The following is a 27,356-nucleotide window of genomic DNA, read 5'->3' on the forward strand; positions in this document are numbered from 1 at the left end:
ATTCGGGCGAGGCACAAATATATTAAATATTGCACAAACAAAATGAAGTAAAAATTTCTATCCTAGCAAGTACTTCTATTATTTATCAAAATCGATTGCTAACTAAGCCCCATTATATGACATAATATATTTACGCCGATAAATCATCAGAATATATCGTCCAGACTTTGTTTTTCGTATCTTCTATCATTGAAACTGGTGCCTTAGGGCATATAATTGAATATTTGAATGTCTAAAAAGTCTTCGTACATTGATCAAGAATTAAAATTGATGATAAGTACTTGTAATAAAGTCATAACAATTGTCTTCAATTATGAAAGTATCGTTGTTAAAGAATAAAAAAAGTATTTATCAATAATAGTTTAAAAAACACACATTTGTGCCTAATTAAACACTCGAAAATGGAGCTAAGAAACTAGAGTAAATAAGAAAAAAAATTTGATATCGTTAAATACCGTGGGGTGCTTTTTAATGACTTTACTTTTACCAATATAAGACAATACAATATTTAAAATTCCAACACCCCACGCATTTTTACGATAAATTTTGCTTTCCGTAACAACTCTATTCACAATTGATTGAAAATCATTTTCAACTTTTGATTACAGATATAAAATAACGTTTTTTAATTTTTTAAAATCAGTCCACTTTTATTATACGAGTGTTCCGGGAGTTGAAGCAAAAAATTCGGAAGTGAGTTTCTGAGTTATGGGCCTTCAAAGTAGCGAAATCAGACGTTATATTGAGTATATTTACTAAATTGCACATTCGAACATTATGAATTTTTAATGGATAATTACGTATGTCCATGTAGTGTGTTTCAGGGAATTTATAATTTTGTTTACCGGTGTTGCATATGATCGATAATAATAAACTTCTATTATGACGTCATAAGGCAGAATTTTGGAGTGTGTGTAGAAGTGCAAAGTGCACAATTCGAACATTTATTATAGTTTTTTCTGTTTTTATTTAATTTGTAGGCTAACCAACTAAAATTTTCCACATTTCAATTTTTTCTTATGTAAGTACCACGATAGTATGCAATTCAATTAGAAATGTTTGCTTGTAATACTCTCTGTAAGTAGTTTCAATAAATAATTACAATTCATAATAATTTTCTTCAGAATGTTGCATGTACAACGATCTAAGAGTAACTTTTTGTTAAAAAATCGATTGAAAAATTTATTTTCGCTCTCTTTAGATTGTATAGGTTGTCCCTGTAAAAGTTACGGGCATGAGCCGCCCCTGGCCTTTAAGTAGTAGTGTAGAATTCATAATGTTCGAATGTATAATATTTTAAGTTCTAATTTCTTAAATTTAAAGGCCTTTAACTCAGAAACGTGGGGTCGTATAAAAAAATGTTTGTCACAGTATCATTTTCACGTCTTCTACTCACTCCCGGAACACCCTGTATAAAATCCAAGAAAGAGTTTAAACTTTTGTATTAGGAATATTATAAGTAAAAAAATGGACATTTTCCTAGTAAACATTTATAAAAAAATTCCAATATGTTCTCATAAAGAAATAGTATAACTGAAAATAATTGTCTGCCATTTTAATAAAAAGTTCTGCAGACGTGTTTATATTACATCAGCTGTATTATATTGCTGTAAGAGAATGAATTTAAATACAAATGACATTTTTGTAGTAGAACGGACAATAAACGTCAAGAATATCAAAAAGGCGAAGTGTAATAGTTCATTTGCATTTCTGTGTCGATTCTTTGAATGAATGGAGCCCCACACAGAATAGTTTTTACTTTACTAAGACATTTTCAAGCCATCAAAAAGACCGATCTTGAACTTTACCGAGTCAAATTACAGTTAATCATTACATTGAGGTATTTCGTCTACAAATATTACAGGCGAAGTCAAGTGTATCTACTTATAGCCTTTGTTTATTTATATATTATTTTTTCCCATCTCGGAAATAGCTTTCTTAGTGAAAAATGTGATCACTTTGCAGTTTTTCATTTACTTTTTCATGGTATAAGTACTACATAATTTCATATTGCAAATTGATTTCAAATGTTGTGAAATTATATACAAGAAGGTTCGAAACAGTAATATCGAGTGAAAATAGGCTATAATGAGCTATGAAGTAGTAGAATAAAATCGAAATAAATTCGAAAATAGAAAAAAAAAATGTTTAATCATATTGACATAGATGCAATAATTCTCCTTAATCGTATTATTTGTTTAAAGAAAAATTAACACTTATTATTAACCGCAACATTTTTGTTCAATAACATACTCTAAAAGGAAATTTTTGTCAATATCGTTTGGTTAGTATTATCATCCGTTTAGCATTTATTAACTTGTCAAACAAATTATTTTGTTATTACTAATCTGTTCTTGATTTTTCAGTTCAAGATAAAATTAAGTTGACGCAAATTTTTCAAGTTGTGTACATTATTATTTAACGCATTATTATTTTTCTGTATCACAACGTCAATTTAATTATCACTTTCGAATCGATATATATATATAAAAGATAATTTTCGATTTCGTTATAGTTTGAAAGTGATATTTCATCGATTATTTGATTACAACTAGTGCGTGAAAAGTGCAATGAAACTATTTATCCTGACCCTAGTGGTAGGAGCAGCAACTTTAATTCTATCTCACCCCTACGATGGGGATGTTGATAGAGAAAAACGATCCCTGCTGACAGACAGTGATTCGAGTCCTAATGAAGAGGACAGAATATCCAAACGGTCATTATTCACTCAAACCGATGTTGATCTTACTGGTATTGAAAAAATTTCAAAAAGATCAACCGGAGACCGACCGAAAAGATCATTGTATACCGCAAATGAGAATTTCCTCACTGGATCAGAGAGGATATCGAAAAGATCTACAGACGACAGAGAGAAAAGGAGTCTTTTCACTCAACAGGAAACCGGATTAACTGGAGTCGAAAGAATATCAAAACGGGAAGCTTCTCCACAATTCTGGTTACCAAAATTCGCTAGAAAAAACTTGAGAAACAAAAGATCTGAAGATTTGCTAGAAGCGCAAGAATCTACTTTTGCTTTCCGTCCTAACTTTGCCAGAAGACAATTTAGGAGGAACAGGCGATCAATAGATGTAGACGAAGAAGAAAATGAGAGAACCAAGAGAAATATCGGCTTCTTACCCGCTTTTGCAAGGAAAGGTTTCAGACATAGAAGATCTGCAGATATAGATGAAGAAGAATATGAAGACAATGAAAGAACTAAAAGAAATATCGCCTTCCTACCAGCGTTTGCAAGAAAAGGTTTCAGAAATAGAAGATCTGCAGATTTAGATGAAGAAGAAGATGGAGGTAGTGAAAGAACTAAAAGAAATATCGGCTTCCTACCTGCTTTTGCTAGAAAAGGCTTTAGAGGTAGAAGATCTGCAGATTTAGATGAAGACGAAGATGAAGATAGTGAAAGAGTTAAAAGAAACATCGGCTTTTTACCAGCATTTGCAAGAAAAGGTTTTAGACACAGAAGATCCGTGGATGAAAATATAGATTAATAAAGATCAAAGGCAAATATAGTATTTCTTCCAAGTCTTACCAAAAAAGGCACTTTAAAGGAATTTAAGCAGTATTCATGTAGTTTTTATGTACATTAATTATTTGTAAATCTAACATAAAATTCAAAATTGTTTCTAATAATAGATATATTTATTATTATTTTAAGATTCTTGTACATTATTTGGAAATTTGTAAATTAATATTTAAAAAATGGGGATTTTACGGTGTATGGATTCAAATAAATATTTTTCTGCAAATTTATTCTTGTTGTGATGGATTTGTATTTTTCTAAATAACTGATGATCATTGTTAAAGTCTAGAAATTTGGCTCAATTATTTGCGAACCGTGAAAAAGGACATTTTATAAATGTATTAATAACCGGACATCAATACTATTATGACACAATGACAAAAATATAACGACATAAAAAAATTCGTAAGGGTCATAGAAGCATGCAAAATTTATATGGGGAAATGAAATTTTAAACGCTTTAAATGCATCAATGATGGTAGCAGATCATGCTCGAACATAACTGTACAGTGGCGTGCCCAATATTCTGAACTTCTCAATTTGGTTTTATAACTAGAAATCCTTGTACGTTTTATCATGATTTAGATTCTACCCCATTCGATATTTTCTCAGTACAAACTAGATTTAAAGAAATACGAGTATTATTCTATTATAACAAAGTTCATAATTAACTGCAAGGTTAATTGGCTCTCTTAAGATGGTTCGCAATGAAAAAAATGCAAATGGAAATAAGAAAGTGGTCAATTTCGTGGACGATTTCCTTAAAGTAGGTCGGTAGAATATGAACCTCTTCTTTGTTCTTAGAAATACACAAATCGGAACCAATTATAGGCTAGGTCAACAGACTTACACAGATTTACAGACTTTGCTTTAATTAATTACGATCATTTTAATTTTTTGTACTGTTCCACTATTTTAATTATATTCACGCGATAGCAGATTAATAAGAGTTGGGATCGTTAGATGAGATGATTAAAATATCAAATAATTTTATTGCGACTGAGTTTATTGATATTTGTAGATTTGATCCGATATCGAGCCCATTATAAATTCGGAAATATTAATTCGAGTCGTACAGTATTCAAATAATAAATGTTCAGATTATTTCATCCTAAACATATCGATAATATCCTTTAACTCCGTCCTTGATATAACTACAATATGAGTTCGGTTTCATCGTATTTAGATAACGAGATACTTGTATAGGTTTCAGAATCGGGCTGTTTACAATTCCTCCTTTTCACTCTAGAGCACTTGAGTGTCCACATGGAAAGTTCATCCTGGCCGAACAGATAGAAAAGAGAGAGATGTGAAAGAGAAATTTCACCCTTAGTCCCTCCTGCCCTTCGTATCACCGATGAACGCTTTAAGTTGTCTTTTTCAACAGTTAAAGGTTTGCTTTTGTAAAAATTTGTGAAGGTAGATGCTACTTGAGTCTGTAAATCGGTTTTCGGGGTCCATTTCGAAAAGAAGTTGATTGTATGCTTGTAAACAGTTTTTTGTAAATAGATTACTTAATTTTTTCTTTCTCAATGATTTTTATCTCTTGATTCGAGTCATGGTATACCAAAATAAGAAAAAAATTATTAATATTCATCCTGCAATATGTGTTTTGGTTGTGCTATGGAGAAACGTGTTAATTCTGTTACGACACCATGGAAAAATGAGTAAAATAGGTTTTGCCGTAATTCAATTTTATTTTCAACTGCGTCAATTGAAATTGAGAGAGAAAAAATTAGATGGTAACGGCGTTACAAATATTAATTTCCATGCCAAGTTCTAATTTTCGCATAATACAACAATAACTTCTGTTATCAATAATATTAAAGTATGCAAATTTCATAGTTAATATATATAAATAATAACAAAAAATCTTGTGAAAAGAATAAATCAGTATCTAAAAATTACCAATCAGTAGTTAATTCATAAACTCCTTAATTAATGCAAACAAACCACTAGAGGAATCAACCCAAAAGAGCCCTTAAGTTTTCAATACAGTATTCGTCATATCACGAGTCGTCAACAACCACCTCTAACGTCGAAACTTACGTTAATATAATTAATTTTTGAAGGACCATAGAACCCCGATCGGTCACAACAATGATTGTAACAAACGTGTCACCGCACAGAGGGCGCTCTTCATGCTCTTTATAATTGTTATTCATTTTTAAGTAGCGCAAAATCTAGATAGCGTCGAAAAGGGGACGATGTATTAATGTCTGTCACTACCAGAGATCCCTTTAGCCAAGAGACTGGTCGCAGAATTGTAATGAACGGGTCCTCAAGTTAATAAAATCTGAAGAAAGGTCGATTTGCATTTAGAGTGTTTTGTTTCATGTAGGACAGCTTTAGGAATACAAGTTGAATTTTCGGGTTTAATTAAATGAATCAAGATAAAATATAACTTCTATTCATTTTACTCAATGTATTATCATTACAATAATAATCACATAAACTCTAGTAACTATTTTTGTTAGGTACCACCACTTCGAAATATCATCAATTCTAGAAGAAATTTCCTAGTAATGTTTATAATGTCCCTGACAGAATCAAATGGAATTATCTACTCAACGTAGAACGGTGAGCTTCTGTTTTGCAGATCGAGCTAGTGGCTATCACTACCGCAGCCCAGCTTGCTGTAAAAGATAATGTGTTCATATCTGCGCAAACAGTGCAGCAGTCTTAATTGCACATCTAAATACAGCCAGTGAACCAAAGTTGATTCTACAAGACACTCAATGAGTTTGCTGGAAAACGGGCCGTAGAGTTACTCTCGATCCCTGGATATAGGAGTTCTAGGTTATTTGGTTAGGCTTGGAGTCACTCAACTGCTGACAGGACCAAAACTTGTGCAGTGAGAAAAGTATTTGTATAAATGTAATTTTAAGAATGTGAAAGATGTGAAAATGTAAGAGAACCAGCAGCAAACAAATAATCCTCATGGTTTGTGTTTCAAACATATTTTCTACTTTTTTAAAATCGAAGTCTTCTGCGAATGAATAGCTCTTTAGCTGTAGACTCATCAGGAGTAGAATCTACAAATAAATCATGTCAAAATATAATAGTTTTCAATAAAAAAGGAGACGTTGCTCACGTTAAACAAACTATTGAAGGGATTGTGCTCGAATGTTGATAGCTATCTTCTAAAAGACGGTACTGGTAATGAGATTTGTAAAGACCGCTATAAATCAGACCGAGGACTAATTGATTGATGTTATAGGATTGAACAATGAACATTACAACAATTTACTTAAAAACATTAGTTGTAAATACATATTATGATGAATTCTCGCGAGCAAAATTTACAATCTACCAGAAAGTAAAGCTGCATATCCCAAAGCGTCATCAGGTGAAACTAATCAACATTATCAATAAATACACGCTTCAAAATGTAAATTGATAAAATGGCGGAATAAACAATTCGCCAAATTTGAATATACTTCCCAGTCCATCAAAATAAGAATATACTAGTTTTCCCCGAAATACACATTTTTGGAAAATTATATATGAATATGGATAAAGTTGAAAGAAATATATTTTGGATTATAAATATAGGTACTAATTGAGGCTCAATCGTTCTTAAAAGGCACTAGTACTGTTATTACTGCAACAAAATCAGGGTGGTTTGAAATATTCAATATTTTGGTATCACAAATGTCAAAATTATGAACTAAATTTATAAATAAAGTATGTTTCGACCATAATAATGTTTTCGAAACAAAAACGACAGTGTAAATATATCTACATAATAAAATAGTGAAATGAAATGACATTGTTCTACATAAACAGCTGTTGACACAAAAATATTACTTAAAATATTGCAAAATTCTAACTCCGAGCTACCAACAGCTCTAAATAATGAAGATTTTAATTGTTATGTGCCACTTTTTGAATGCAGCCAATTAGAATAATCTTCTTTATAGAAAACAAAAATATTGTATGATACAGCATTTGATTGTAGACAATTTTTTATATCTACTTTTATCTAATGAAGACTGGATCATGTCACGGATCATGTTGAATCTTATTGTTAATAATAATAACGAAATTGATACTCTGGATAAATACGTTTCTTAGGAGCCATCCATCAACTATATTGATCCCCTCTCTACTAGCATGATGCATATTGTGAAATTTTACATTAGAAAATAATCGAATTGAAATAATAGTTCCAAAAATGATTGTCGTTATTTGGGAGTCTTAGGATCAAGGATGGTGAAGAGGTTATACAATAATCAAAGTTCTATTAACTGCTTAAAACTTATGTATCCAAGAAATACTTGAGTGATTGCAAGACGTAGAATTGAACTTACTGATATCCCATGTGCGTGCCTCACCTGTAGAAGCAGCATAGCTCGGCTAGAGTCGACTAAGGCCTCGGTCATAATTCGTTTCCTTCAATGCCGAGTGGACGATTAATCGCCCAAACTCTTAATTCGAATTTTTTTCTTTGAGTTCGTGTGAATAAGAAACAGGAGGAGGTGTTAGGAAATAGTGTAGAAGGTAGTTATGTTAGGAAATTAATAAGGTTAGAAAAGGAAGGTTATTTGAAATTCCCTAAAGAAGGCAACTTGGATTCTCTCGGTCAGGTGTCGGTCAGTGAGCTGCGAATATTGTTTGGTTGTTGTTCGGGGAAACGGTCAAAAAATGAAAGATGTGGTTAAAGAAAATGTACCTGTGCCTTATGTTTTTCATTTTGCTGCATATTAATAATTTCGACTTTTAATATGACGCCACGAAGCCGATGACTCGATGCACACTACTCCTTTTTGAGATGTGATGTAATTTATGGAAGGCCACTTATTCCGTAGCACAATTACTAGATATTTATAGAGAAATTTGAATAACTTAATAATTGTTTCAAAAACGTAAGATTTATAGATTTAGAAAAAAATGCAAACATATATACACAATTCGCTTTATTGAAATGGAAACATAACTAAATTTTTTAGCAGACTAGAGAAAAGTTAAGTTTCTTCCGGTTCCTGTACACATTTATTGAATATAGAGTATAACAATAATTGAAAGTAAAATTATCGCAAACAATTATATGGGGTAATTGAAGCATAATTGTCCACAATATAGAGTTTTTATTACTGAAGTCGAAGTAAATTTACCTACAAGTATTCATCATTCAATATTATCTCTCGCAAATATAAAATGTTTCGTCCATGATACTGTTTTCGAAACAACAATTACCTACAGTAGTGTAAACTTCATAAATTACATTTATCTTGTTCTTTTTCTATTGGTACAAGATATCACTTTTTAAATGGTACAAGTATAAATGCGGTAAATCACCTTCCAGTTCTACTGGATTTTATTGAATTAAAGAAAAGACATAAATGAATATTTAACATTTATTTTCTTATTTCGTATACAGTTTTCTTATTCCTTCCAAATAAAAATGAAAGATACAATCAAAATACTCCCTATAGATAAATATTACACAAATAATATTTATAATTTTTTCTAGCTAATAGCACTACGCTAAATCTCACAACACTTTGTCTATACACAATTATTTACACATGACAAGTTTTCTTTAAATCTTTATAGGAATTGTAGAACAGAATTTTTTTATCTAGAAATTAATTCTATTTCCTATTGAAAAATTTTTGTTTACAAAATAATGATGACGTTAAAAATATTGACAATTGGTACGAATAGTATTCAAGTACTTGGTTGGTTATATATATATATATATATATATATATATATATATATATATATATATATATATATATATATATATATATATATATATATATATATATATATAAAGGGAACGTGGCAATGAAACACCAAAGTGGACTTGCTTAAATAAATAAATGTATAACGTTTATACATATTTCTTATATTGTATTTTACCATTATTTCAGTCCCAGACGATGAATACATAAGTATTCGAAAGCTCGGATAATATATTAGTTAATCCACTTCGGTGTTTCATTGCCACTTTCCCAGTAAGAAACAAAAAATTATTCAAAAATACAAGGAAAACTGGAACTCTAACCTATAAGAAAGCCAAGTCTGACAATGGTGTCCACGATTTCTGAAGGTAACTACGGTAAGTACGTCCCCAAGAGAATTATTTTTCGTGGAATCTTCAATACAATTATTCAACAGTTTCTGGCGGCATTTAATATTGAAAGATTGTATATTTCACTATTTTCACAGATGTAAAATCAGTTTTTGAAAAACTAAAACAAGCAGTATTCGTTTTATAAAATTAAAAAAAGTTGTTGCTGTTTGTTCCTTCTTCCGCTCGTAGCCTTACAGTAATTAAATTTCATTATTTTTTAGTCTATTTTTAGAATAAAATTTTGTTCTTTATTCATGTATTTTGTTCAAACTAATAATCTTTTTCAATCATATTTATCTTTTTTATATTGAGATACGATTTTAACAATTTAACGCTCTCAAGAGATATGGTCAAGAATTGTTCTTAGGACGTGCTGATTTCGAAAACGTTCTTATCTTTAGAGACAAAAATATAATACGAGGATGTATCGATATCTAGTTAGCCTAGACCAGTTCCATGCATAAACAAAATATTGCGTAAAGTTTGACGTCAAAAAAGTAGACCAGAGTTACGCAATAAATTAAAAGAAAAAAGATGTCCACCACCGAAATTGTGAGAATCGAAAAATTGGAGTAACGAGCCATCATCAAGTAAGCAGATTTACGAAGATGCTAAATACCCTTGGTGATTAATGTCTTTCGAATGCGACCGTGAAAAATTGGACTACAAGCTTCAAAAGAGGTAAATTTTCCATTGAAGATGCTGACCGATCGGGAAGGAACAATCAATGGAATGTCGACACTCTGGTTCTCCAAGACCTAAGAAGTTTCATGTCCAAAAATCTGCTGGAAAAGTTCTTGCTTCAGTTTTTTGAGATTGCCATGGAGTAATCATGTTTGATTTTTTGGATAAGGATAGAACAATAACTGGAGATTACTATTCGACATTACTGAGCAGTCTACGGGAAAAAATTAATGAGAAAAGACGCAGAAAGCTATCCAAAGGTATTTTGTTTTTGAAGGACAACGCTACTGCTCACAAATCTCATGTTGCCATGCAAAAAATTCGTGATTTAGGGTTTGAATTAGTAGAACACCACCCTTATTCAACAGATTTGGCTCCGTCCGACTATCATCTCTTTCGTCAACTGAAACAAAGTTTCTTTCAACGAGGAGGTAATAAAATCTGGTTTGCAGATCAAGAAGAAACATTTTTTTAAAGGTCTAGATACGTTGCAGGTACGCTGTAATAAATGTATCCAATTAGGAGGAGAATTGAAATTTTGTTTGGTTCTATAGTAGGCTAAGAAACGTTAGCTCTCTCTATTATAAGGCTTATAAAGAATGATGTAAGTGAAAAAGCCGAAAATTGGTTCATCAGTTTCGTCGTGTTTTCGTATAAAAAAGCGTGAAATTTTTTGGAGATAATAATAGTTTGAAGAACAAAAGACTATCTAAAATTTTACAAAATCGAAATATTGTTGGAATTTAATTCTCGTTCGATAGAGTTCTATATACGGGAACAATTAAAATCGACGGGAGTTTAGGAGGAGTTCACGGTCGAACAATCAAATCAAAATTTAATTATAAAATACATATGAATCAAGTCTCATCCCTAGCTTTTCATCGGAAAAGGGCGACCCTGTCTGTGTGTATTGAATTGAATACATGAAGCCAGTTATTAGGTCTCTATTGTTAGCCTGTAGCTACCAGATCGTATAAATTATATTGTAAACACAGTGGCGTGTGCTCGATTCAATTGTATGAATTAAACTGTGGTAATTTTACCCTCATTTGCCACTGTGTGGATTTATTAATACCGCGGTTAAAACACAGGGGTGGACTCTTTTCAACTCCTGTCTAGAATTTATTAATAAGAATTTTTCAAGTGGCTCAATTTTAATTTGAGAATAGTTCAAGTATGTTTAAAGTCATTATCATTAATTCACTTGATACGTAGTGGATCAAAAGACTATTGGAATAATAATATCCAAACTGAATATTAAATAATCGCACCTTTTTCTCTGTCTACTATTTTAACAATTAGCATTAATAATTGAGTATAATTTGAAATTTAGTCCCTCTTAACAATATATAAAGTGTTGAAATATTACCATGCTAGATTTGGAATCTATACAATCTAAAATTTCCTTGTATTTGAGATAACTAAACGTGCCCATAATTTTGTTCCACTCTGTATAATAAAAGTCATTATCATACTATGTTGATATATCGAATTTTATCGTTATATAACTTCTATATCAAGGAAATCATCTAACATTTTCAAAATGTTGCTAGGTGGAGAAAATTATGGCATTTTGTGAGAAAAACTTGCAAAGTCAATTTGCTTGAACAATCATAACATTAATTATTCTTACCTTCATTGACTACTTCGGCATGAAAGAGAATAGTGGTCAGAATATAGAAATAGTTAAAGTCATAAGAACATTGTGGAAAACTAAATGTTCGAGTATTTTTAGTGTTGAAGAAGGTTTCTAAAACGGGCAATTATCACAATTATTCGAATTTTTTATATGTTTGAAAAAAATATGTGCCATTTGTCACTAATTACTGTAATATGGAGGGTAGATAATCTGCATCATGGAAGATCAAAGCCTTTTTGAGAAGGCTGGGATTGCATTATAATCTCATATAATTTGCCGAAATGTAGATTTTGGGTTTAACTCTATCTCTTATCTGCAAAAGAATGAGGAACCATTGATAAATCGAACTATTATTATAGAAAAACATTTATTTGCCCAAGAACCCTTAGTTAATGCAGATTTATGCACGTTATCCTAAAACTACCGAAGTATGACGAAAATTCTTTACCAAAGAAGATGTCCGAAAATCATATCCTATATTTATAAATATTCATTAATCTGAAAATAATTAAATTTATGTAGAACCGACCGATAGTACAATTCTAAACAATTATTTGTTGTCATGTTTTTTATTTAATATTCAGGCTTGCTTAAATTATATTATATCAAAAAAAGATTAATAGAGCCAAGTCAGTTAATTTTCAGGAAGAAAACTACTATTGTACTAGAAAAAAATATACAAGATCATTCTTCTTATAAACATCGCTTATATAACACCTATTTATTGAAAATACTCTATCTAAAAAAACAACAACTATATATATATACATAAATTGGTCAAAAAATGTACAAAAAAATATCTTACTATCCTCCTTTATTTATGTTTGAAACACCTACCATTGAACAATGTGGACTATTCCGAATAACTTGTCTTATCCGAACCCGTATTGGAGCCCGGAGAAGAAGCGGTGGTACTTTCATTCTTGTACAAATCCGGAACGGGACCTATTAATGATAGATAGTCTGTTGGAGGTCGAATCACTGTTGGTAGGTATCCCGTACCAGCATATGGGGCTGATAAAAATCTCCTAGAAGGACTATATCGGTGGAAGTTTGTTGGAGGACCAAGAGGAGAGAAAGCTGATGGTGTTGATAGATCTTCGTGGGAACCACTCACCATCAGCTCCATTGCTTGCAGCACGTCTCCTTTACATCTGTAACAAATGAATATTTTCCAATAGATCAATCGATTTTTTTTTTCAAAGTCTAGATCTACCTTTGTAAAATAGCCTCTACGTCTGATCTTCTTCGTCCTGGAAATACTCTCATGAGGACATCTATTGGACTTCTTTGGGAATACGGCGATTGATACTGAGGGGGAAACTGTCCAAAAGGATGCTGGTATGGCATGAAATTCGATGCTTGTTGGTGTGGAGGAGTTTCCGGGCTTGGCGGCTTCTCTCTTTTTACAGACAAATTTTCAGGTGCTTCAGTTTGAGTATCTTCTTCAACATCCAAATCTGGATCCGGACTTGTTACGGGATCAGGCGAAGGAGATGTAATCAAAGGAGCAGCTGGAGGGTTTGACGGAGAAGACTGTTGACTTCTTTTTATTTCTTCTTGGTCCGAATCAGATTCTTCTAAATGACAATCTTCTACATTGATTCTTGGCCTCTTAGAAGCTGGAATAAGAAATGTATCTAATGAACATAGCAGTATGTGGTTTTTTAAAATATTATTATTTGGCTTAAGAATTTGAGAATCTACGTTCAAAATTCAATTCTTTCTTACCAAACTTTAAAATAAAACATGAAATCACCAAACCAAATTTTGATTCAGGAAGATAGGAGGTTCACCTCGATGGAGCTCAATATTTTGAAGAAAATTAGTATGAGATAAGAATAACAGTAAGAGATCAGAGAAATACTCAAATGAAAAGAATTTATGACATACTTTCCACTGGCTGTACAATCTCTCAAGGGTGCGTTAAATGCATTTCCAATGTACATGATTATCGCAGAAAGAATCATCAAATTAAAAAATGTACAGCAGTGTAAAATCACAGCAGGTAAGTAAACGTCGAACTCTGCAAACGTTATTGTACTGGTAATAAATAGTGTGTTCACTATAAATATCATTATTACATAATGTGAAAATAAGTGTGATGTATTATCTAAGAATATAATAAAATTTGCTTCTAAACGATTGAGTTTTATTCAATTTCGGCACAGTTTGTTGGAAATGAGTTATACGATTAAATAAAATAAATAACCGTTGTATATAAATTCATTGAACTAAAAATAAAGGGAAATTAATTTTTTGAAATGTAGGAGATTACAAAAAGCGACTGCTTTGGTCTCTCTGAAACAGAAAATAAAATGTCAAGTGGCCACTGTATTGAAAAAATCAACTTCGTAGTTTTTAGTCTTCTATAATCTGTTCATTTTTTTGAATGGAGGCCGTTTTCAAAAGGGCTGTTATGAAATTTTCCGTGAAAACAAATCACTTCGAGTGCGGTCAGTCCGAGATTTAATTTTAAAAAACAGTTTACATTCCCGTTCGACTTCATTAAAAACTCTTTTGAAAATGAGAACAATTTATATTTTAAGTTTGTGCCTGAGTGCTCGCCTGAGAACTGGAAAAACGACCACCCATCGGGATACAGTTTAATTAAGGAAATTGGAGGAAAAATAAGGAGATAAGTTCAAAAATCGATTTATATAATTCAATACGTCTACTTAAAATTCGAGATCGATTCTTCAATTATTGATGAGAAATATAAGTACCAAGTCTTGAGAGACGTCGATTGTTTGGTCTCGACATGATTCCCTAGAAATAAGATGTCAAATGCAACATTTGCCATGAGCGTCTTCTTAAACAGTGAGATTCTGTTTTTCTCTCTACCCAGAACGTTTCAATATCTATTGCCAACATAATTAAAATACGATGTGTGGAACAAAAATGGTATCGGAAGAGCTACACACACGAGAATGAATATACAAAATACAAGAATGGAGAATTGTTAATAATAAATTGTACACTTTGTTGATATTGCATTTAGTAATTATTTTATACAAAATTTTCCAGTTCAGGCTGACATTAACTGAAATATCAGGAAAAGTATATTCATATTACTCTGTTTAAACTAGCTGCGTGATTTAGTTTGTGTTTGGCAACCATTGATAGCAAGCTAACTTGAGGAGACTAATGAAAAAAGTAAATTTCGTATTCTGATTAGTCTTATTTTTCACTTCAAACAATTTACGCCCACTGTTGGTCGATCGAAGTTTGAATGTTCCAGATTGTGGAAGCAATAGTCAACTCATATAACTTAGATGTATCAATTCTGTATTGATAACTTGGATATCAGAAAGCTTTCCGCAGGCTATTTGTCGTTTCTACTTACACCTCAATCGAGTGTTTGGCGGTTAATGGGTTTCTCAAGGTTTTTTGGCACTAAAAAAGTCTAAGGTGGACTTTCGTATTTTTTAGAAGGGGTCAAAAGTTGTATAAAATGTGTAGAGACTTCGTCGAAACAGAAAATTATTTTTTAACTTGTATCATGGAATTATTCACTCGTCCTTGTATACACCATACAGAATTAAGGTCTATGTGTTACGAGATTGGTTCCAGAAGTACCTGGCTTAGAGATGATCGTAGTTGTTTGAAAAATACCACTGCATTAGAACGTACACACTACACAGCATATGTCTCAACTCGGAAGACGCCACGTTGTTTAGTATTTGTTTGGTATTCATCAATAGTGAACGTTTTCACTGAATTTGTAAACATGGGAAAAATAGATCATCGTTAAGTGATATAATACTTTTATTTGGGAGGCATTAGTCCAACCAATATACAATTTGAACTAGATTCTACACTGGGTGAGACTGCTCCTTCATTATCAAGAGTAAAACATTGGGTAGCAGAGTTTAAACGAAAACCAGCATTGCAATGGTCGACCAAATAAGGTGACGACTCCAGAAATGTAGAAGAAAATCCACAAGGCGGTACTGGATAATCGTCGACTGAAAGCGCGCGAGCTAGGAGTGATAAAAAATGGACTGAAAAGGGGAACCGGCTCCGAAGAAGGCAAAGACCGTTCCTTCTGTAGGCGTCGGTTTTTTGGGATGCGCGTGGAATAATTTCCATTGACTACATTGAAAAAAGGAAAAACTTGAAGAAATCAAGATAAAACGGCCGCATTTAGCTAAGAAGAAATTGTGATCAAGACAATGCATCAGCTCATACATCCGTTATTTCAATGGCCAAAATTAATAGATTATTTTCTGTTCCTAGGCTTGAAAACATTGAACTAAAAGGCTATTACGTTGAAAAATAAATATATTTTTTCCAAAATGTTTGAGTTTACTTTGTTGGGCCAGGCTCTTCTGGTACCATCCTCGTATGTAATCTTTTTTTTGTATGCAATATTTTATTTATATTTATTACTGTAACATTGAGACATAATTTAAGTTAAAAAACGTATATGGTAAGTTCTGAATTTCATGGTTTATTGTGAGGTATAGTGGATGGATATAGTGGACGGATGTGCAATTAGTAGTCAGGAATTTCCATCCTTGGTAGACATCAATTCAGTCAGAAATTCAGGATTTTAGACTAAAAGTGACATCAATGTTTTGAAGTATACTAATATATTCATGTGAAGATGAAGATTTCCAAACAAAAACAAATCTTTTCAAATCGCTTTTTTACTCATTCTATATATATTCCAAACTATATATATATATATATATATATATATATATATATATATATATATATATATATATATATATATCAATAAGATAATTTTGGTTTCTTAATTAAAGTTTTTTCTTCGGCGCTATTAGAAAAGAAATGTCCTGGTAATTAAAACGCAATAAAACGAGGAAAATAATTCAATAACGAATAATCGAGAAGTTAGAAGTTAATCTTCTCCATTGTTGGAATTCACGAGGTTCTTCTCAGTTATTATCTCTCATTAAAAAGTTTCCGACTTTATCGACCTATTGTTACTGACATCTTAAATTTACAGCTGCTAATCGTCCCCTTAAGTCTTAACGTTTCTATAACTTCTTAATATTCACATTCGCGAATCGACAATTCGATAATGAATTTGGTTATTTTCAATTTGTCGACGTAAGATTATTTAGAAAAATAAGTCATATCCCTCAGTCTCTATATCAAATAAATTTCGATTGAATAGTAAAATTCTATCCATGTTTCTGCGTTTTGTACACGACAAACTGTTATAACATGTCTCCGGCAGTAGCCTATATATATTCTGACATATTGTGTAAGACAAAGCAGGCTGAGCTGATCGTTGAAAACCTCTCAAACAATAGCAAGCCGAATACACAAGAGGCAAGGGTAACTAGATTTATAACGTCTACTCTCGTGACGGTAAGGGCGTTATTTCGAAATCTGTATCATATTTGATGATAATAATTTTATAATATTCCTGGAATACTAAGGAATTTTCGAAGGATAAGTACTATTCGTCAGTAGGAACGAAAGATATATATCAATGAGATTATTGTTTATGAACAATATAAAAATATTTAATAGCAATAAGGGTTTATATAAGAAGATATTCCAACATTAGATATATATTCACGAGTCAAGGAATCATCAGTATTGGAGCATTCAGGGCCGGATTAAGATTTATAAAGTCCGGGGCTAAAATAATGACGGGGCCCCCTTAAGGAATTCGAAAACCCGGAAAAATTCACAAAATAATATCAATACGTTAGATTTGTGGTATCAACACATCAAAAAATACAGAATTATTTCCAAATGATGAGGCCCGGGGCTATAGCCCCCACAAGCCCCACAACTTAATCCGGCCCTGGGAGCATTTGAAAATGATGGCATAACTGTTACATATATATTCTCAGTGTTTACAATATTCGTTTGACTAACCAAGTTTTGTTTCAAAAGTTTCTTCATTTACCTTTCAATTTATTCGCTCTCCAGGTCTGTTTCAACTTTATAATTTGCCTAAATACGATTTTTGTTCCATTATTTGAAGGGCTACATCATAATTAGTCTATTTGTACTAAATTATTTTAATTGTTTCTCATTCCGCTAATTGTAAAATATTGTGTAAGAAATTGATCCTTGTTTCTTCATTATCATCATTTTCAAAAGGGTGAGCCTTTTAGTTTCTTCATTTGGTTGTGAGACGGACAATTTATTGCAGATCTTAAAATATGTTTTTGTAGGGCGCCCCCTTAGCCATTTTTCTATAATTTTAGCCCCGATTATGTTGTTGATAAAGCTGTTGTGTTTCTTAAAATTATTTATCAGTTTTCATGATTATTTTAAATAACTTACTTTCCTCTCCTATTTACTTTCGTTATTTTCTGGCATATTTATTTATATTTATAAATAAAATGTATTTAGTTTATACATACATATTTATTAAAATCTCTAAAATATTGACGTATTTACCTTGTAAAAAAACCAAAATCTTTCTCAGGTAAATCGTAAATCGTCACCAGATACTTTCAGTTCAAATAAGAGGTAATCGTTTGAAAATAGATACTTTTTGTTATTCGGAGAAATACTATATACACAGTTTCCTTGGCTCTTAGATCTTGAAGCGGGTGCGCTCTGAAGTACGCGCTTCAGATAAAAAGTAAAAGAATTTCAATAAACAAACAGTTCTTTCATTTCATCTAAACGGTAATTGTACACCCAGAGTTTCTCTGACTTGTAACACGGAATTCAATAGAAATTTTTAAGCAGTTGGGAGTCTTTTCGAAATCAAATTATTCAGAGAGATCGATGCTTCCTTATTAAGCTACAAGTGTTAAAGAAAATTTTACATCATCACTTTCGGGCGATAAAGAGATATTCATGACGTTTATTATATAATTTAAAGGATAATTTAATCAAGTTTGTTTTTCTCTATACACTTTTGGAGAAAGTCACAAAATAAAGCCATTGAAGCAGTGCAATCAATATTAGTGGTACTTGTCATAACATTTGGAAAACATTAACAATTGATAAGAGCTAAAATTTCGGCCAAACTTTTCTTATACTATTTAGTTGTTCGGATAAATTTTTTTACTTATTCTTAATCTTCCTATACTGCTTTTACTATTTTTCTCATTATTTTTTCTCTATTCTATTGTAATAGTTTTTTTATCGTTTATTTCCTCATCCAATTCTATTTAGCTTGTTTTATTTCTATTGTTTTCTTCTCTTTCAATTTCCAACCGAAGGTTTTCCTTCGATCTCTGAAGACGAAAAGTTGATTAAGTAAATTACGGTTTCAGAAATTTCAGTTTAGTTAACAGTTTGGGCATGCGCCAACTTGTGACTTTAATACCCACCATAAAACTTTAATTTTAACTTTAACAATGTAATCGTGGTTGTGATTATGCATCTTGGAATGTCCATGCCATCCATGTAGAATGTTGCTAAGTTTTTTAAATAATTTTAATTCATTCCAGATCCAAATTTTATTATGTTAAATCATTGTCCAATGAAAAATATTCTCTCGGTTAGTTTTTAAGAGATCTGTTTTATCTAAAACCTAACTCAACCCAAAGGATTTAGAAATTTTGGGTTTTTATTTCCGATTTTCCAGATTTACGAAGGGAATTAGGTACTAAATTCCAGGTAATATTTTTGAATGAATCGGAGTTGTTGTGACCACCTTTTCATTTACCTGAAATATCCCCGTCCGGAATCCTTATCTCAACGGATTGAAAATCGTCACGAGTTGTAACGCACCCATTAGTTTAGTTTGGTTAATTTACCCTTTATTGGTTTATTTTGTATCCAAATTCCTATTTCCATGTTTTCCATGTTTTCAGGTATAGCATGTGGAAAAATTGAATAGCGATTACTCTGCACACCTCGATGATATTTAATTTTTAAATGATTAGTGCAGCGATTTGTGCATACGAAAATCAGATGGTGGTATCAATTTAAATAAATCTATTTACTGAAAGGTTGAATATAAAATAAACGTGACGATTATTACCACTAATAGCGTCCTAAGGTTGGCACATAAAAGACTCCGTTAATGTCCTTTTATCTCTTCCTTTCTATATTAAATAGATACTCATATTTATAGACGCACATCTCGCATTCTTGCCTTATTGCGAATTCCACAAGTATCATTTGAGGGGCAATGAAGTGGCGACAGCGCTATTATGGCCTCTTTTCCACTTTTCCGACCTCGTATTTTCACACAATTTACTCTTATTCGTCCTTGTTAAGGATTCATTAAATTACATTAGGTAATTATTGAAGTGTATCATAATGAACTCAGATATTAGATCCCCCAAGAAACCACACTGGACCAAAAAATGTTAATACGTGAATTTATAAATACAGATGAAATGAATAAATAATAACACGGTATGAAAATAAATTTTTTGATCATTCTTTTTTTTCAATCCGCCAGGTAAACAAATCACATACTCCTCAAAACTTAACATAAATCTTTAAAAGTATTTATTGGTTTAAAAATATTCATTTACACGTGGAAATTTTGCTTAATAATTGTGGTTGAATCAAAACGGAATATTATGAATAAAAAGTACAATTTTGAAAAGGATTTGAGATTTTAAGTAATTCAAAATTCAAATAAAAATTGTGCCGTGTGATTGCGTATTTACTCACAAACAAAAAACGAAGCAAAGTGAAGAAAATAATGTAAAAAGAAAAATTAAGGTAGAAGTGAACAATACGAGGGTTGCGAAGTTTTGAGATATGACAATACTGATGTGAATATGTCAAATATAAAATTGCCATCATATATTTTGACATTTCTAAGGGTGAATGTCAAAAAATGAAATCAAATCACGAATATGTCTTTCGACGTAGATTAAACCACCTTGCTTCGCAGGTTTTCCGAATTGAATCGTGGACGCAATTTGCTACAGGATGAAGTTCGGACGGTCGTCCAAAATAGGCTGTTGTGCCAGAAAACATCGATGCTGTGCCAAATCCAACAAAAGATGTTCGATGCGTTCCAATCACATGGTCTCGAGGTACTTCAATTAGAATGGAAAAAATTCTTTGACAATTGGTTCAAACATCTTAATGCAGAATATTTTGATCAACAGTAAAGCCATATCCAATTATAAATATTTGATTTGATGGTATCAACAAATCAAATTAGTACGTGAAAGAAACGAAAAACGACAAAACTAGTTCAATAAGAATTGAAAAATATATAAGATTAAGTATTTATTTTTATAAAAATGTTATTGTTATAGATGTTTATTAGTAGTAATATATAAAAATAGTAATTGTAATATTGAACTTTCAAAACCAGTACAGGATGGAACTATTCAAGTTATATTATGATATTTTTTCACCTCTTATCAAGACTAGTTTAGGGTCTATTATATTGTAAAAATAATAAAAATTTAGTTGTTACGGGAGTTTGATCTGCGGGATGGAGATGAAATGCATTTTTTGAGCGGTCGGAACAAATCTCAATCATATAATTCGTGTTCTTTTGGTTAAGTTTAAACAAATAACAGAATATGCTGAATTTTTTTGTTATCACTGAATATAAAGACATATTATGCAGCTGTTAAGTTGAAATGTTAACAAAAACATTTATCTGCTGTAATAGTATACAGAAGTTGAACTTAAACATGATTATAATGCCAGTGGTATCGTTAAAGAGAAAAATTAGAAATAAGCATTGAAATTGCATTCCTGAATCCATATTAAGTACGCTCATGGAATTCGGTTAATTGATTGATTTATGAATTAACTAGAGTATCAATTTAAATTTTTATTACGAAAGAATTCACCCTTTATTATTTTCATATTTACCGGAAATTAACCTCACATTTGTGCATCTGACCGTGAAAATAAATTAAGGGATACGAATGTACATATACATCTAACAATAACGTTAAAACTTGGTAAGCATTTGAAATATTCATTGTAAGGAGAAATGGAGACGCCGGAGTTGAACATGTGAAGTGTTTTATTAGTGCGGTTTGACTTCATTCATACGAATAATAATGGAAAATAATAAAGGCGAAACACTTGAGTGTTGCACCACGAGCCTAAGATTTTCAATACTTCGGTGGTTAGGCAGTAATTCTCTTTAATTGAGCCGTAAGGCACCCCTTACTCGCTAATGACTCTCGAAAACGATACACGACTCATTAGCGAAGATTTTAGTGAAGCCATGAGGGTCAACCACGTACTTAACAAAGAATCAATTTCCGCGTTTTGGATTATGATCAGTCACTAGATACTAGGAAGTTCCAATAATCAGATAACCTACTACTGATGATGAAATATGTATATATAAATAATTTGTTGACCCACTTTCTTTGAATGTGAGAGTAGGAATTAGAATTATTGTCTTAAAACTACCCTATTTAATCTAAATTTTGAATTAAATGCAAATTTTACTAAATTTAGAATTCACTATATCATTTTTGTACACATATTTTTGATAAAGATTAGTTACAAGACCTATTTTCAATTTTTCGTACAAATCAAAAATAATGAAGAATGATGTGCTTTCAAGAAAATAATGGAAGATAAAAAGAAAAGATGTTGATATTTATGTCTAGAAGAAGCTTCTGGGAGGAAAAGTTATAATTAAGTTATAATTAAGCAACAACTAAAGACTGGATAGCATCAATAGCTGTAACTGAAAACAGACACGTACGTTATGGAAAATGTTTTTAAACATTGTATAAAATACGTTTTGGTCACTTACACATATGACCTACACGTGAAATTACCAAATATTTGCTGTTCATTTAAAATAACATATTTCTGTAATTGATTACTTTAAAAATTCTTACATGATTAAAAATTTTTGAAAAAGCGGACATTGTTTGCCCAGCCATTATCTTAGTAAATAATAAAGAGTTACTCTTTACTGCGTAACAATGTCACAACGAAACGAAGAGATTGGTAATTTTCTCTGTTTGAATAACACTTATGTTATTCAAAGCTTTAATCGAAAATTATTTAAATTACGGATTCTCGTTTCAATTGTTTTCTTATGTTTTGTGTCAAGATAATCGGTAAAAGACGATACCAAGGCTGGTTATTTAATAGTAGCATTAGAAAATTTAGAAAATTTGGAATATTAATACATATTCCGCAATAACCATTTAGGTACAGCTATCGATATTCTATCTTAGCAAAAAAATAATACATACTTCATTTAAAAAGAATCCCGTATAAAAAAACATGGAAAAAATAATTCAATTGGGTTGCTAATGTTTTAAGAATCCTTTCAAATGCCCTCCTCTAACGAGTTATTAAAAAATGTAATACAATAATGAAACCTAAAACACCCCAAAGTTCTTAAAGAATTCTCATCAAGTTTAATCAACAAAAAATCCTCGTATGGTATATTGTTAAGTTTTATCAAATATGAAAAGCTAGAGGGGGTTGCTTTGGTTGCAAAAAAACCGATTATCCAAACTGTTATTGTGTTGATGAAGCGTAACATTTGCAGATTTCTTGTAACAGTACACGTAGAGCTCACATGATTGAAAATTAGCATAAATTATTTTTGAGTACAGTTTGAATTCATCTCGGTTAAATTATTACAATGATTCTTTCCAAAGGGGTTCGATCAAATGAGTCTCAAATGAATGTTTTAAAGACATGCAAGAATTTTGCACATTTTGGAGTGACCAAATAGTTCAATTTGGAAGAAGTACCATCACAATCTAGGTATATAAGTACTCTATTACGTCCCTTTCAAATTCTTTTACTCTGGTTTCATCAGTTTACTCATATGTTCTAACGGAGCTACTGGTAGTTTGATAATGAACACAACTTGGATTAAATGAAGTGTTTGGATCCTGTTTTCTAAACAATATGAATAGGATCATTATTGAGAACTACCAACAAAACTGAATTAATCAAATTAACAGAAAATCTTTAGGTCGGCAAGATGTGAACCACTAGAAAGTGTCATGAATTTGATAAAGTAGAGTCCGCTTAAGAATTTATTGATATACTTACTTGGACTGGAAGTTTCCGAGGATTCGGATGTTGTGGTGAATGTACTTCTTTGCAGCACTGGAGGAATAGCAAGTTCAGATGGATTGGTAACAGGGGGTGGATGCACGGCACTTTCTCCAACACCTTGCTGAAGCGGCGAAGGAAACAATATTCCCAATTCCCTAGCCTCGTTTTCTTCTTGAGCTTGTTGTCTTCTCAAAGCAACTTGAGCCGCCATCACCCTTTGACGTTCGGCAATAAGAGTACATTTGGCGCAATTACAGTCTCGCCATCTACAATATCTCTTGTGTCCTTTTAAAGCTGATACAACACCGTGGTTTCGACATCGTGCACATTTTGGCGTCCTTTGATATCTTTCTGAGGCTCTAAGAAAAAAAGCCGGAGGAATTGCACCTAATACGGGATGCTGTGACATGAGAGCAGACATATCGACTCCGCTACCCGGTATGCTCATTTTAAAACAAATCAGTTCAAAAAAACAACATACGTATAGGGGTTGGAATATAAGCCGCACCGTAGATGTTGCACTTACTGACAATTACTGTCAAATGATACGGTTACCGGTGGTGGATACTGTACCCCATCAGTTGGTCGTCTGCGCCTTGTTACATTCACCAATAGCGAGCGAAGCCTCGCCTCTAAATGGATGACGTAACGATTCGCCCCTCCTTCCAGGATATACACTCTTTTATATACAATAGGAATATACAAACTAGATTTGTATTGCTGGTATTATAATAGGGCTCTGAAAGGAGGGTCCTAGTTTCTCCTAATGTGCTATTGTTGGGGACTTTTTAAGTAGGATACTTTACATATAATTTAGTTTGGATAGATTTTATGGGAGTCTATTGAACGTTGAATGGGAATTAAATGTTTTACTATTAATATGACGCTAACAATGTTAGGTAGCGTTGCAAGATTATTTTGGGTATAGTTCGGAATTACATGAGAGGGTTTCCATTCAAATGTGTGTACTTTACTACAAATCCAAAATCGTTCCGAGAAGATTTATTTCATATCCAGTATTATTTCGATTTATAGATACAATATGAATATTACGTTGGAAATAAAAAAAAGTATAGTGCCGGTCTTCAAATAGTGCCTACGTTAAAAAACCATAATCAGGCTACAAACGTTGATGGGGAATCTATTATTAAGAATTGTACATACTTAGTTATACTTGATACAACAAGCGAAGATAATATGAGTAAAATTAAATACAATGATCAATTTGTTGATTCAGAGAACGACTCACAACTAACTAGTGAGTGTGAACTGAAAATCTGACTAAACGTACAGTCCTGATGATTATAGAGAAAATATTTCAAATTATGTATAATCCCTTTTTTACGTTCATTATTTGCTCAGTACCTACTATTCGATTTATTTACTGATTTTATTCGGGAATTCGAAGGGATTAATTTTTTGTGTAATATTGTTGTTTATCTATACTTTTGAATGATTTCAACGATCCTGAAAATTGAATATTGTAATGCAGACCTAGACAAGTGGTTTACTATTCAGTTCGCAGTGGGGCCTCTGTTATCTCTTTATGTAAAGAAAGTATTTTTTTTCATTTTATTATACTCAAGGTACTGCTACAAAATTAACTTCAAGAATTCATAACTCGTTTAAAAACGGTGAACCCTTACTATGTGTCTTCCCTGATCTCGAGGATGCCTTTGATACTGTGAGTCATTCGTAGTTATTGGAATCCTCAATCCCACTAAACAGACAGAAAACTATGTTAGTAGAGATGAGGCTAGGCTTTATGGTGTACTTTATGATACGATAATAGGCCCTATCCTCTTTAGCATCTACTGGGGGGTGGTTCATTAAGAATGTCCAATCTCTGAACTGTAGATGCTAGACCTCAAAATATGATGATTCTGTTCAACATGCCTTATGTAAATATGGCTAGTTTCCGAGATACGGGGCGATCAAAGTTTAAATTTAAATTTTTATTTTCGCAATAATTTTCTGTGTTTTCACAATTTCTCTTTGAAAATTGGCAAGTTTACGTTTTTTGGCACGAGGAATCATAATTTGCACTTTAATTTAACATTGCTGGTTACATTTGTTTGTGTTAATTAAATCAAAGTAAACTTTTTTTGGACTAAACTTGAAAAGCGTAAAATTCTAAAAAAAAAGTTACTCTTCTTTGATTCGTGTAACTCGATCGGTTATCGATTTATTTGCTTCTAAAAAGTCCCACAAATGATTATTTTTATAATTAAATATTCCTCGTAAATGTTGCCTTATCAGTAAAAGGAATTGTATTCAGAAAATCATTTTGTTTATCTTGCAAAAAATGGGCAAATTGTAGACGCTTAGGTAAATCTTGAGGTAATAAATTCTGAACAGGAATGTAATGATATGGATGCAATTTTTCCCTCTTCAGTATTCTAAAAATAGATGATTGGCTTATACTTGTTTGCAGACTTAATCGGCGAGTACTGATATCTGCATTCTCCGTTAACACAAATTAAAATTTCATGTTCTTCATCGGCAGTGATTTTTTTTGTAGCACCGTGCTCAGTTTTAGAGCGTAGAGACCCCGTTTCACCCAAGCGGTTGTAAAGATTTCGGTACAGTTTGTAATTGGGTTGCCTTCGATTTGGGTATAATTGTGAATATCTTCGAGCCGCAGCTGGACCACTATAATTTGACTGAGCAAACACACAAATCATATCACATATCTCATTATTGAAAAAATCGTTATGCCTAGGCATTATTTGATAAATAACTATTACACTTGTTAATTACTAAATTGTTAATAAATGGTATACTAATGTATTACTAATTCTTATTATTATCCAATTTTTGCTTCTACACAAACTGTCTAAAAGTGACACAAGCCTACTTGGAAACGAAAAATTAAATCACGGCTTAATTCACAAATGTGATTTTGATATTAAGAGATCAGGAAGGATCAGGAAAGTGTATTGAAGTAAATGGTGGGCACTTTGAGCATTGTGCAAATTATGATGCCTCATACCAAAAAACGTAAAATTGCCAATTTTCAAAGAGAAATTTCGAAAACATAAAAAATTATTGCGAAAATCAAAATTTAAATTTAAACTTTGATCACCACCCCGTATCTCGGAAACTAGCAATATTTGCATAAGGCATGTTAAGCAGAATCATCATATTTTGAGGTCTAGAATCTACAGTTCAGAGATTGGACATTCTTAATGAATCACTCCCCTGTATATAAACAGACATTTTCGAACAAAAACTGTTACTGTTGTGACGGCACGGTTGTATATTTTATCAGTATGTCTGGATGAAAGATATGCAATATAATATTGAAAAAAAAGGATAAAAAACTATGGGGTCAAAGATTCTAAAAGTATTCAATCATCTGCCAATAATTTTTAGAAAATTTTTATTTGATAATCGAATTTAATTGAGAAAATTCAAAAAAACAATGAAATAATCCCTTTTTAGTCCTCCTCAATCAGAAACCAATCGGTTGGTGAACA

The 27,356-nt window shown here is 31.8% G+C and overlaps 1 protein-coding gene across 1 annotated transcript; it reads right to left on the reverse strand.

The window, feature by feature from the left end:
- Positions 1-12,796: 12,796 nt before the first annotated feature.
- LOC130451102 (doublesex- and mab-3-related transcription factor A2-like) lies at positions 12,797-24,325 on the reverse strand. The gene is made up of 3 exons (XM_056789905.1): positions 23,872-24,325; positions 13,160-13,565; positions 12,797-13,097 (listed from the first exon to the last, which is right to left on the reverse strand). The coding sequence occupies exons 1-3, from the start codon at positions 24,323-24,325 to the stop codon at positions 12,797-12,799; spliced, it is 1,161 nt and encodes a 386-aa protein (XP_056645883.1).
- Positions 24,326-27,356: the final 3,031 nt, after the last annotated feature.

Source organism: Diorhabda sublineata, chromosome X (genome assembly GCF_026230105.1).
Source record: "Diorhabda sublineata isolate icDioSubl1.1 chromosome X, icDioSubl1.1, whole genome shotgun sequence".
Lineage (NCBI taxonomy): Eukaryota > Metazoa > Arthropoda > Insecta > Coleoptera > Chrysomelidae > Diorhabda > Diorhabda sublineata.